The following is a 13370-nucleotide window of genomic DNA, read 5'->3' on the forward strand; positions in this document are numbered from 1 at the left end:
CCCTATACACAGTATGATGAACCCACAGCTCCTTATACACAATATGATGACCCCAACTAGCTCCAGATATACAGAATGATGATACCCACAACCCCGCCAACACAGTATCATCTCCCCTATATCCTGACCCACACACAGTATGATGGTCCCACATATTAAATGACAAAAACAAACACTACTCGCCTCGCCCCCCGGATCACCCCATGTTCTGCTCTGATCTTTGCTCTGTACAGACTGAAGCTCCGCAGCAGATGTCATCTAGTGATGTTATTGCGCCAACTGTGCTACTCACTTGCACAGGCTGAATGGTAGAAGCCGGAGCTGGTGGCTCCCTCCTCCGCCATCCTATGCCCTGGCCTCTGTTTCCAGCCCTTTTTCTGTCACGGTCTGTTGGCCGGATATGAACAGCCAAAGGGATGGATGTGGAGTGTGGGCCGAAATTTTCCGGGGTCTATGTCACGGATCCCATCGCTGCCACCAATATGTCACGGATCCCACCAATCTGTCATGGTTCATGGGGTTTCTGGTTGCCCCTGGTTCCTTCTGAAGGGGATTGATCTATGTCCCACTTCCCAGTTCCGGTTTGTAACTTGCAGCTCTCTGGCGCCCCCCTTACACTCGGGTCAGTCAGGGTACTGCACCTAGGGTAATTAGTCACCAGAAGGGTTGCCTGCTATGTACTGGCTATTGGGCACACTGCAGAGAGGACAATGTAACTACTCCCACTCAGGTGGGAACAATAATTATCAACGCCGCCGGTCGCTGCAAAGACGCCCGATTGCACAGGACAAAGTATGCTGCCACCAGTTACGATTATCGGGTCTGGAGCCAACCCAAATCAGTAGCGTAATTCACTTCAGAGGACGCGACAGTTTGTTATGGAACAAGGAGAGACAAGCTACTAAATTGTATATTTTACTCCAAATAAAGGGTAGGCAGTGTTTACAAAGTATAAAAAGATATTACAAAGCAGACAAATCATGTGTACAATACAAATTACAAATAAAATGGGATTAAAATTGAAAAGAACACTTACAGGTCGTTATGTCATTGTATCATCTTGGCTGGCCGTGCGCTGGGGGGAAGGGTAAGCATATATCCAGATGCATAGCACCCCTCTGTACAGCAGCAGGACCCCGGACAAAAGACACTGAAAAAATGCTGTCTCACCAAGTTATTCCTAGCCAAAAACCCAGGCACTCCCCCTGTGGTGACATCACTTAGAGACTGACCCCTTTACTTAGAATATGAAAACTATTTTTATGCATATCTTGCTGTATGAACCTTGTATAAGAAAGACACAATGTTCAGAATGTGCCCCACATCATGGAGATTCTTTTAAGTGTACAAATGAAGTAATTACCTGAACCGCTTATGAAGAAGTCCGCACTTTGCACTTGTTGCATTTAGCTGCTAGCGATTTCAGTGAGTGATAGATCTATCGATGGACATCCGGAATATATAATTCTTATATCCCTAGCCCAGATCGGTGGCCATATATATCATGTTAATATAACAAAGGATCTCATGCAGTTTGGAAGGGGCTATACCAGTTTTGGGTTGGGAGGAGGGAATGAGTAGTTTTAGGGGGATTTGTCTGCTGCAGCTAAAAGCCATAAACTGCTCACACATTGGTATCAAGTTGCACAGATTGTCTGCCATAGGGCTTTGTATTCGTATGAGCCAATGCAGAGAGGGAGAAAGGGGGGTCGAATCTGCAGCATGTGTCTGGAAAGCCATGTAACCTTCTGAAACTAAACTCACAATATGACATTTTTACATTATCGTGACAGTCTACCCTAGTGTGATGTCATATAGTTTTCAATAGGCAGAGTGCACAAGTACAGACCATACATAAAGAATGCCGTATAAAAGAGGTCAGCAGCGACACTGCTATAAAGTGCCATGTGCACGGTCTCCTGGGTGAATTGGCATCATATGTGAATGAGGACCCCCTGGGTATCGCCGCAGTAGGGTGTCTTCCTCCAGGAGACTCTGCACATGGCACTTTACTGCAGCATTGCCTTTTTTATATTCTTCGCTATGTCTTACCTGTACATGTGCTGCACCTATCTGCACTATTGGATACTATTTTGCTCTATAGGTAGCGTCTACTTACAGTACTTCTATCGCAGATCTCCATTATATTCCCATGGTTCTACCAGTTATCACGCCGGTCACATATGTTGTATACCAGGGCCAGATTTTGCCTTAGCAAACAGGTTCTGGGGCAATTTGCTTAATTTTTAAGCTTTTTATATTTCTCTTCTCTCAGGTGCATAATAAAGATTTATATTGTTAAAATTTATAGAAGTGCAACAAATCTATTTTGTACCTGTCTTTCAGCTGTTTATGAACAGGGTTTTTATTTAGTGCTAATTTTTATGGTCGTCAATCCTAGGAAGTCCAACGATACTAATAACAGGGGGTCCTAACGTCCCCTGTGTGAATGGAGCAGTAGTGAGCATGTGTGACCACTGCTTTATACACTGGCTAGCGGAGTGATGGTCGCACATGTTCACTGCTGCTCCATTCTCAGGATTGAAGTGGGTCTTGGCACCCCAGACTCCCAGTGATCATACATTTATCATCTTTCATGTACATACATGATAATTGATAACAATTTTATGTTTCCAGTGAAGGATACAAAGACTGCTATGTCCATTTTCTCCTCCAATCTTGGTTTTGGGTCTGCTTGATGTCTTGCTTAATCATCAGCGTCTCGTTGTTCCTTTAGGTGTCCTAAAGTAAAGCCTTGAAGGCTCGTCTTCTCATAGTCCATCCAGGATCAGTGACCTTGGTTTGGTCAATTATCTTATGTTTTTGTTTCCATCCAAAAAACTTCTCCATAAATCTTGAAGTTGCTGTACTTTTATTCTATTGTCTACTTCCATAAGGATCCACCAATACCAGATCCTGGAGACTTCTGTATTTTGAGATGCGTCATTACTTCCTTTCTAGATCTGACTTATTTGCTCCACATCATAAATGGTACCAGAACCTGGACAGAGGTCACCACTCTCTCCTGTCTCAAACGATCAACATGCCAATCTGCAAAATTCAAGGAGCTGAAAGGCATTGACCATGGAATCATGCAGAGAAGAAAGAACGTCTGCTCCCCATCCCTGATACTCCGCTCCTCTATCAATCTTCTCAGGAGCCAGATAGTCCTCTTCTTCTCCTAAGCCTGTGCTTTCTGGATCCCCTAATCTCCAGGGTTCAGTCCGCAAGGTCTGTTAAATTCTTGGCCGCATTCGTGGATCCATTTGTTCGCCACTGTAGAGATATAGAACACAAAGTGTAAACATTCGACAATTTGGGAGAGTTGAGAAAAATTTAGGGAATTCTAAGCTTCTGTGGAGACCTCACAACAGAAGACGTAAATATTAGGGGTCTGAGCCAAAATGAGAACTTCGTATGAAAGAGTATTATGAGTTTTGTCTCAGACATTCCAAGTGATGGGACTCTCCCACCGGTGCCAGAAAACTTTGGCTTTGGTTCGGGTAAAGTTAGGTTCTAAGCTCAGGATTTCTCAGCGAAGGTCTCCTCTAAGATATATCTGTCCACCAATTCCCAAAATTGGTTGGCAAACATTATGACCTGAAATCTGGGACGGTTGGTCATATGCAGAAGGTGTTGTCATAAAACCTTTTGTGCTCTAGGTTTTCTAGACTGGTGTCAGCAATGCAATCTTTGCACCATGATAGGTCCAGAGTCACTATAAGTGAGTAGCTTTACTAGAAGACTTCCACGGTGACGTGATCCTGATACAAGGACTAGCCTCCCACATCGAGGCCCTATATTCACTCCAGCGCCTTCTTGACGAAGGTTGTCTTCTGCAATGATTTGGGACCTCAAAAAGATCTTCCCTTCTTAAACTTCATAGATATAAGGTACTTCTGGTGCGGGAACCACTTAAGGAACTCTTACCAATCTCTCTGAGCCATCACAGTCAAAGATTATATGTTACTCACCCCATTTGCTCCCGAGTAGGACAGGACAGCCGGCATGCAGGGTGTCCTCAATACCGTCACCGCTCCTGTGGAGATTCCACCAGAAGATGGCTGCATTCTATAGAAGAGGAGAGAATAGTGAATGATCCATTGTCCACAGGTGTGAAGTAACTGCCGTTTCTTTATGTATTATATAATCTCCCCTTAATCGTGTTTGTAATATAATCTGCCCTTTATCGTGTTTGTAATATAATCTGCCCTTTATCACACATTTATATAATATACTCTTCTCTTTATCATACAGTTATAATCTATATATAATATAATATATTATCACAGTTATAATATAATCTGTCCTTTATCCCACATTTATGATATAACTTGCACTTTCTGGCACATTTATAACATAATCTGCCCTTCATCACTCATTTATAATCTGCCCCTTGTCACACATTTTTAATATAATTTGCCCTTTATCACTCATTTATAATCTGCCCTTTATCACACATTTATAATCTGCCCTTTATCACACATTTATAATCTGCCCTTTATCACACCTTTATAATATAATCTTTCCTTTATCACACATTTATAATCTGCCCTTTATCACACCTTTATAATATAGTTTGCCCTTTATCACACCTTTATAATATAGTTTGCCCTTTATCACACATTTATAATCTGCCCTTTATCACACATTTATAATCTGCTCTTTATCACACCTTTATAATATAATCTGCCCTTTATCACAAGTATAATGTACAGTACTTTGCCTTCTACCAGAGACGCTAATCATAAGCGCACCTTTACCACCGGCGTGCTGAAGTTGGCGTATATAAATGCAGTTGATCCTCCCAAGTCTACAGAACTCAGCTGAAGTAATAAAAAAATCAAAACAAATAATCATTAATCGCTTATTAACAACAGACAGGATCCCAGACAAAATGAAACCCCCTCCCCTGTAATTTCCTTATTACACCCTAGAACATTGGCTCTGCCTGTCTCCTCCCACTCATTTACATAAGAGGGCTGGGCCATTCTCTGAGGGACCGCCCCCGCTTAGCAGAGGCCGCTACAGATGCTGGTGTGATACACGGCTCCCTCTGCTGGCGAGGCAAGAGGTGACACCCAGGGCACTAGCAGTAGGAATTTACATGGACTAGAGGCAGCGATTTCCGTAACCGGATGTGACTTACATAAATCATAAACGTGGCTATTCTGTTCCCCATGTTGGTGCGGTACACGGGGCTCTTACGGGACTGAAAATAAAAATGTGAGAGACAAAATGAGATATTACAAAAAAAACCATAAAACTTAACTAGTTATTTTCAATGTAGTTTTTGCTAAAATCTGCTATAGTTTTGAGTATACAGCTCTGATGCAGAAATATGTATCTCCATGGTAACAGACGACAAACAAGCCCTGTGTAGTCTGGCCCCATCTACCAGACACAATGGAGTGGGATTGCAGGACCAGACTACATTGGGGCTGTCTGTAGTCTGTTACCATGGAGACCATCTAAGTCAATATTCATCCACAGACCCGTAGCGAGGATGTGGATGTTGATAGGGTGGTTTCCATGGCAACCTTGCGCCAAAAAGTGAAATATACCGAGCAACACTCCTGCCCTCTTCAGCATACCGTGGCGTGGTCAAAGTGTGGCTCATAGTGCCCCCCGATGCCGTAATTGACCACCTGCAGATACTCGGCGTACGGAGCTTTTGCACATAGTCCGGTGGCTGCTGCGATGCGGACGTCCAGATCAGCGAGGACGGGGTGAACCGTGTCCTTCAGCCAGGCACTGCGGAGACACAACGACACATGCAAAGAGATGATGCCTATGTGTCTGGCATAGTTATGGGGGTCCTGTATCTGGCATAGTTATGGGGGTCCTGTATCTGGCATAGTTATGGGGGTCCTGTATCTGACAGTTATGGGGGTCCTGTATCTGGCATAGTTATGGGGGTCCTGTATCTGGCATAGTTATGGGGGTCCTGTATCTGACAGTTATGGGGGTCCTGTATCTGGCATAGTTATGGGGGTCCTGTATCTGGCATAGTTATGGGGGTCCTGTATCTGGCATAGGTATAGGGGTCCTGTATCTGACACAGTTATGGGGGTCCTGTATCTGACACAGTTATGGGGGTCCTGTATCTGACAGTTATGGGGGTCCTGTATCTGGCATAGGTATGGGGGTCCTGTATCTGGCATAGGTATGGGGGTCCTGTATCTGGCATAGTTAGGGGGGTCCTGTATCTGACAGTTATGGGGGTCCTGTATCTGGCATAGTTAGGGGGGTCCTGTATCTGACAGTTATGGGGGTCCTGTATCTGGCATAGTTATGGGGGTCCTGTATCTGGCATAGTTATGGGGGTCCTGTATCTGGCATAGGTATAGGGGTCCTGTATCTGACACAGTTATGGGGGTCCTGTATCTGACACAGTTATGGGGGTCCTGTACCTGACAGTTATGGGGGTCCTGTATCTGGCATAGTTATGGGGGTCCTGTATCTGGCATAGTTATGGGGGTCCTGTATCTGGCATAGTTATGGGGGTCCTGTATCTGGCATAGTTATGGGGGTCCTGTATCTGACAGTTATGGGGGTCCTGTATCTGGCATAGTTATGGGGGTCCTGTATCTGGCATAGGTATAGGGGTCCTGTATCTGACACAGTTATGGGGGTCCTGTATCTGACAGTTATGGGGGTCCTGTATCTGACAGTTATGGGGGTCCTGTATCTGACAGTTATGGGGGTCCTGTATCTGGCATAGGTATGGGGGTCCTGTATCTGGCATAGGTATGGGGGTCCTGTATCTGGCATAGTTAGGGGGGTCCTGTATCTGACAGTTATGGGGGTCCTGTATCTGGCATAGTTATGGGGGTCCTGTATCTGACAGTTATGGGGGTCCTGTATCTGGCATAGTTATGGGGGTCCTGTATCTGGCATAGTTATGGGGGTCCTGTATCTGGCATAGGTATAGGGGTCCTGTATCTGACACAGTTATGGGGGTCCTGTACCTGACAGTTATGGGGGTCCTGTATCTGGCATAGTTATGGGGGTCCTGTATCTGGCATAGTTATGGGAGTCCTGTATCTGGCATAGTTATGGGGGTCCTGTATCTGGCATAGTTATGGGGGTCCTGTATCTGGCATAGTTATGGGGGTCCTGTATCTGGCATAGTTATGGGGGTCCTGTATCTGGCATAGTTATGGGGGTCCTGTATCTGGCATAGGTATAGGGGTCCTGTATCTGACACAGTTATGGGGGTCCTGTATCTGACACAGTTATCGGGGTCCTGTATCTGACATAGTTATGGGGGTCCTGTATCTGGCATAGTTATGGGGGTCCTGTATCTGGCATAGGTATGGGGGTCCTGTATCTGGCATAGGTATAGGGGTCCTGTATCTGACACAGTTATGGGGGTCCTGTATCTGACAGTTATGAGGGTCCTGTATCTGGCATAGTTATGGGGGTCCTGTATCTGGCATAGGTATGGGGGTCCTGTATCTGACACAGTTATGGGGGTCCTGTATCTGACAGTTATGGGGGGGTCCTGTATCTGACATAGTTATGGGGGGGTCCTGTATCTGGCATAGTTATGGGGGTCCTGTATCTGGCATAGTTATGGGGGTCCTGTATCTGGCATAGGTATAGGGGTCCTGTATCTGACACAGTTATGGGGGTCCTGTATCTGACAGTTATGGGGGTCCTGTATCTGACAGTTATGGGGGTCCTGTATCTGGCATAGTTATGGGGGTCCTGTATCTGGCATAGTTATGGGGGTCCTGTATCTGGCATAGTTATGGGGGTCCTGTATCTGACACAGTTATGGGGGTCCTGTATCTGACAGTTATGGGGGGGTCCTGTATCTGGCATAGTTATGGGGGTCCTGTATCTGGCATAGTTATGGGGGTCCTGTATCTGGCATAGTTATGGGGGTCCTGTATCTGGCATAGTTATGGGGGTCCTGTATCTGGCATAGTTATGGGGGGTTCTGTATCTGGCATAGTTATGGGGGTCCTGTATCTGGCATAGTTATGGGGGTCCTGTATCTGACATAGGTATGGGGGTCCTGTTTCTGACACGGTTATGGGGGTCCTGTATCTGACACGGTTATGGGGGGGTCCTGTATCTGGCATGGTTATGGGGGTCCTGTATCTGACACAGTTATGGGGGTCCTGTATCTGGCATAGTTATGGGGGTCCTGTATCTAGCATAGTTATGAGGGTCCTGTATCTGGCATAGTTATGGGGGTCCTGTGTCTGGCAGTTATGGAGGTCCTGTATCTGGCATAGTTATGGGGTCGTGTGTCTGGCATAGTTATGGGGGTCCTGTGTCTGGCATAGTTATGGGGGTGCTGTCTGGCATAGTTATGGAGGGTCCTGTATATGGCATAGTTATGAGGGTCCGGTAACTGGTATAGCTATGAGGGTCCTGTGTCTGGCACAGTTATGGCACTGTGGGGGCTCTATGAATGGAATTATTATGGGCACTAATTTTGGTGTAATGTAACCTCTATTATGGGGGCACTATTAACGGAGTTATGTGATTTTTGTGGATGACATTATTATGGGGGCACTGTTATGTGATTTTTGTGAATTACATTATTATGGGGGCACTGTTATGTGATTTTTGTGAATTACATTATTATGGGGGCACTGTTATGTGATTTTTGTGAATGACATTATTATGGGGGCACTGTTATGTGATTTTTGTGAATGACATTATTATGGGGCACTGTTATGTGATTTTTGTGAATGACATTATTATGGGGGTATTGTTATGTGATTTTTGTGAATGAAATTATTATGGGGCACTGTTATGTGATTTTTGTGAATGACATTATTATGGAGGCACTGTTATGTGATTTTTGTGGATGACATTATTATGGGGGCACTGTAATGTGATTTTTGTGGATGACATTATTATGGGGGCACTGTTATGTGATTTTTGTGAATGACATTATTACGGGGGCACTGTTATGTGATTTTTGTGAATGACATTATTACGGGGGCACTGTTATGTGATTTTTGTGAATGACATTATTATGGGGGCACTGTTATGTGATTTTTGTGAATGACATTATTACGGGGGCACTGTTTTGGCTTGTATAGTAATGGGGTAATTGTGGGGCGATAACTCCGTGTGCCCGGCATACACCCATCCGGTGCCGATGATTGGGGACGGCACGTAACCCTTACAACTCTTCCTGGCAGCGTCGGGCACAGATCCCAGATCCCAGAGGAGTGGATTACCTTTTGCTGATCCTGTATTCTGCCTGCGCCTGCTGGACCCCGGAGGCCACGACTGAGCGCTGCAGCTGCAGGATACAATGTTACTACGTGTTACATTCTAATAACAAGCATTTCCCACCCTTCACCCAGCTCTCCCAGACCCCTGATAGGCAAACTGCCTAACTATACAGGACATGGATCAATGACTATCTGGGCCCTGTAGGAAAGCTGGATGATGACATCCCGGAATCCCACTTACACCGGTCGCAGCACAACTTTCCTGGACACCGATAAGAAAGGGTTAAATACATTTATTTCCCAATTATTTCCATCTTTGTGTTCTGGAGGCTTTTATAGGGCGGCGGGAGATCTCTCTATTCCTCCACGCTTTCCGGGGTCCCTGCCAGATCGTAGGAGCAGAAGGAAAAAGATGCGTCACTAAGCTCCACGGACCCTCACCAGCCGGATCCGAAGAATGTGTAAGGAAGAACAGCTCATAAAGTAATACTGCAGAGGAGGCAACAATGTGTCTCCATAGAGACCAGAATATATACAATGTATCACAAGAGAGCGAAGCTCTGGAGTATAATACAGCATAAGGAATGTAATGTATGTACACAGTGACTGCACCAGCAGAATAGTGAGTGCAGCTCTGGGGTATAATACAGGATGTAACTCAGGATCAGTAATGTAATGTATGCACACAGTGACTGCACCAGCAGAATAGTGAGTGCAGCTCTGGGGTATAATACAGGATGTAACTCAGGATCAGTAATGTAATGTATGTACACAGTGACTGCACCAGCAGAATAGTGAGTGCAGCTCTGGGGTATAATACAGGATGTAACTCAGGATCAGTAATGTAATGTATGTACACAGTGACTGCACCAGCAGAATAGTGAGTGCAGCTCTGGGGTATAATACAGGATGTAACTCAGGATCAGTAATGTAATGTATGTACACAGTGACTGCACCAGCAGAATAGTGAGTGCAGCTCTGGGGTATAATACAGGATGTAACTCAGGATCAGTAATGTAATGTATGTACACAGTGACTGCACCAGCAGAAAAGTGAGTGCAGCTCTGGGGTATAATACAGGATGTAACTCAGGATCAGTAATGTAATGTATGCACACAGTGACTGCACCAGCAGAACAGTGAGTGCAGCTCTGGGGTATAATACAGAATGTAACTCAGGATCAGTAATGTAATGTATGTACACAGTGACTGCACCAGCAGAATAGAGAGTGCAGCTCTGGGGTATAATACAGGATGTAACTCAGGATCAGTAATGTAATGTATGTACACAGTGACTGCACCAGCAGAATAGTGAGTGCAGCTCTGGAGTATAATGCAGGATGTAACTCAGGATCAGTAATGTATGTACACAGTGACTGCACCAGCAGAATAGTGAGTGCAGCTCTGGGGTATAATACAGGATGTAACTCAGGATCAGTAATGTATGTACACAGTGACTGCACCAGCAGAATAGTGAGTGCAGCTCTAGAGTATAATACAGGATGTAACTCAGGATCAGTAATGTCATGTATGTACACAGTGACTGCACCAGCAGAATAGTGAGTGCAGCTCTGGAGTATAATACAGGAGGTAACTCAGGATCGGTAATGTAATGTATGTACACAGTGACTGCACCAGCAGAATAGTGAGTGCAGCTCTGGAGTATAATACAGGATGTAACTCAGGATCAGTAATGTAATGTATGTACACAGTGACTGCACCAGCAGAATAGTGAGTGCAGCTCTGGGGTATAATACAGGATGTAACTCAGGATCAGTAATGTAATGTATGTAAACAGTGACTGCACCAGCAGAATAGTGAGTGCAGCTCTGGGGTATAATACAGGATGTAACTCCGGATCAGTAATGTAATGTATGTACACAGTGACTGCACCAGCAGAATAGTGAGTGCAGCTCTGGGGTATAATACAGGATGTAACTCCGGATCAGTAATGTAATGTATGTACACAGTGACTGCACCAGCAGAATAGAGAGTGCAGCTCTGGGGTATAATACAGGATGTAACTCAGGATCAGTAATGTAATGTATGTACACAGTGACTGCACCAGCAGAATAGTGAGTGCAGCTCTGTAGTATAATGCAGGATGTAACTCAGGATCAGTAATGTATGTACACAGTGACTGCACCAGCAGAATAGTGAGTGCAGCTCTGGGGTATAATACAGGATGTAACTCAGGATCAGTAATGTATGTACACAGTGACTGCACCAGCAGAATAGTGAGTGCAGCTCTGGGGTATAATACAGGATGTAACTCAGGATCAGTAATGTAATGTATGTACACAGTGACTGCACCAGCAGAATAGTGAGTGCAGCTCTGTAGTATAATGCAGGATGTAACTCAGGATCAGTAATGTATGTACACAGTGACTGCACCAGCAGAATAGTGAGTGCAGCTCTGGGGTATAATACAGGATGTAACTCAGGATCAGTAATGTAATGTATGTACACAGTGACTGCACCAGCAGAATAGTGAGTGCAGCTCTGGGGTATAATACAGGATGTAACTCCGGATCACACTTGCTGTATTTTCTGCTTTTCCTATTATTTCTGATTGGTGAAGGTCCCACCTGTCAGGCCTTTATGTCTGTACATCTGACCTCTAACTGTTCCCAGCAGAATGATTACAGCTCAGGATGTGACTGTGGTGTTTTAATGTAATTCGGGGACAGGATAAGTATTGGGTTGCTGGACATTGTAGGGCAGGTTGGAGATGTTTGGAGATTCTACTCACCCATGGAGCAGCAAGTTCCTTGATCTTCTCCGCCTCATAGTCGCTGATGAAGTCGTGGTAGAGAGCGATGTAAGGCGTGTGGCTCAGCAGCTCTTTCCTCAGGGGCTGGAGTGTGAGGTACGGGCTGCTGTTTGTGTCGTATGAGCACACGAGTCCTGGATCCTCATGATGAAAAGGCTGAGAAGGAAGCACAGTGGACGATGAACGACTGACGATGAGCGACTGACAATGACATCACACTTATGTATGTGGCGGTATTACAGCCTATAGATCCTGTACAGGATGATGACATCACACATATATATAGCGGTATTACAGTCTATAGATCCTGTACAGGAGGATGACATCACACTTATGTATATATGGCGGTATTACAGTCTATAGATCCTGTACAGGAGGATGACATCACACATATATATAGCAGTATTAGACTATAGATCCTGTACAGGAGGATGATATCACACTTATGTATATAGCGGTATTACACAGTCTATAGATCCTGTACAGGAGGATGACATCACACATATATATAGCGGTATTACAGTCTATAGATCCTGTACAGGAGGATGACATCACACTTATGTATATATGGCGGTATTACAGTCTATAGATCCTGTACAGGAGGATGACATCACACATATATATAGCAGTATTAGACTATAGATCCTGTACAGGAGGATGATATCACACTTATGTATATAGCGGTATTACAGTCTATAGATCCTGTACAGGAGGATGACATCACACTTATACATATAGCGGTATTACAGTCTATAGATCCTGTACAGGAGGATGACATCACACTTATATATGTGGCGGTATTACAGCCTATAGATCCTGTACAGGAGGATGACATCACACTTATGTATATATGGCGGTATTACAGTCTATAGATCCTGTACAGGAGGATGACATCACACATATATATAGCGGTATTAGACTATAGATCCTGTACAGGAGGATGACATCACACTTATGTATATAGCGGTATTACAGTCTATAGATCCTGTACAGGAGGATGACATCACACTTATATATGTGGCGGTATTACAGCCTATAGATCCTGTACAGGATGCTGACATCACACATATATATGGCGGTATGAGACTATAGATCCTGTACAGGAGGATGACATCACACTTATATATATGGCAGTATTAGACTATAGATCCTGTACAGGAGGATGACATCACACTTATATATGTGGCGGTATTACAGCCTATAGATCCTGTACAGGAGGATGACATCACACTTATATATGTGGCGGTATTACAGCCTATAGATCCTGTCCAGGATGCGGACATCACACATACAGTATATATGGCGGTATTAGACTATAGATCCTGTACAGGAGGATGACATCACACATATATGTGGCGGTATTACAGCCTATAGATCCTGTCCAGGATGCTG

At 44.6% G+C, this 13370-nt stretch overlaps 1 protein-coding gene across 1 annotated transcript in view; it reads right to left on the reverse strand.

The window, feature by feature from the left end:
• Window positions 1–902: 902 nt before the first annotated feature.
• The window catches only part of P4HA3 (prolyl 4-hydroxylase subunit alpha 3), a 36801-nt gene continuing 24333 nt past the window's right edge, over window positions 903–13370 (reverse strand). The window contains exons 7-13 of the mRNA XM_077298793.1: window positions 11958–12134; window positions 9210–9274; window positions 5595–5754; window positions 5150–5212; window positions 4758–4826; window positions 3975–4071; window positions 903–3276 (exon numbers count right to left, since the gene is read on the reverse strand). Coding sequence (XP_077154908.1) covers window positions 3206–3276; window positions 3975–4071; window positions 4758–4826; window positions 5150–5212; window positions 5595–5754; window positions 9210–9274; window positions 11958–12134 — 702 coding nt within the window. The 3' untranslated portion in view covers window positions 903–3205. The remainder of the gene's footprint in view (window positions 3277–3974; window positions 4072–4757; window positions 4827–5149; window positions 5213–5594; window positions 5755–9209; window positions 9275–11957; window positions 12135–13370) is intronic.

Source organism: Ranitomeya variabilis, chromosome 3, assembly GCF_051348905.1.
Source record: "Ranitomeya variabilis isolate aRanVar5 chromosome 3, aRanVar5.hap1, whole genome shotgun sequence".
NCBI classification, from domain to species: Eukaryota; Metazoa; Chordata; class Amphibia; order Anura; family Dendrobatidae; genus Ranitomeya; species Ranitomeya variabilis.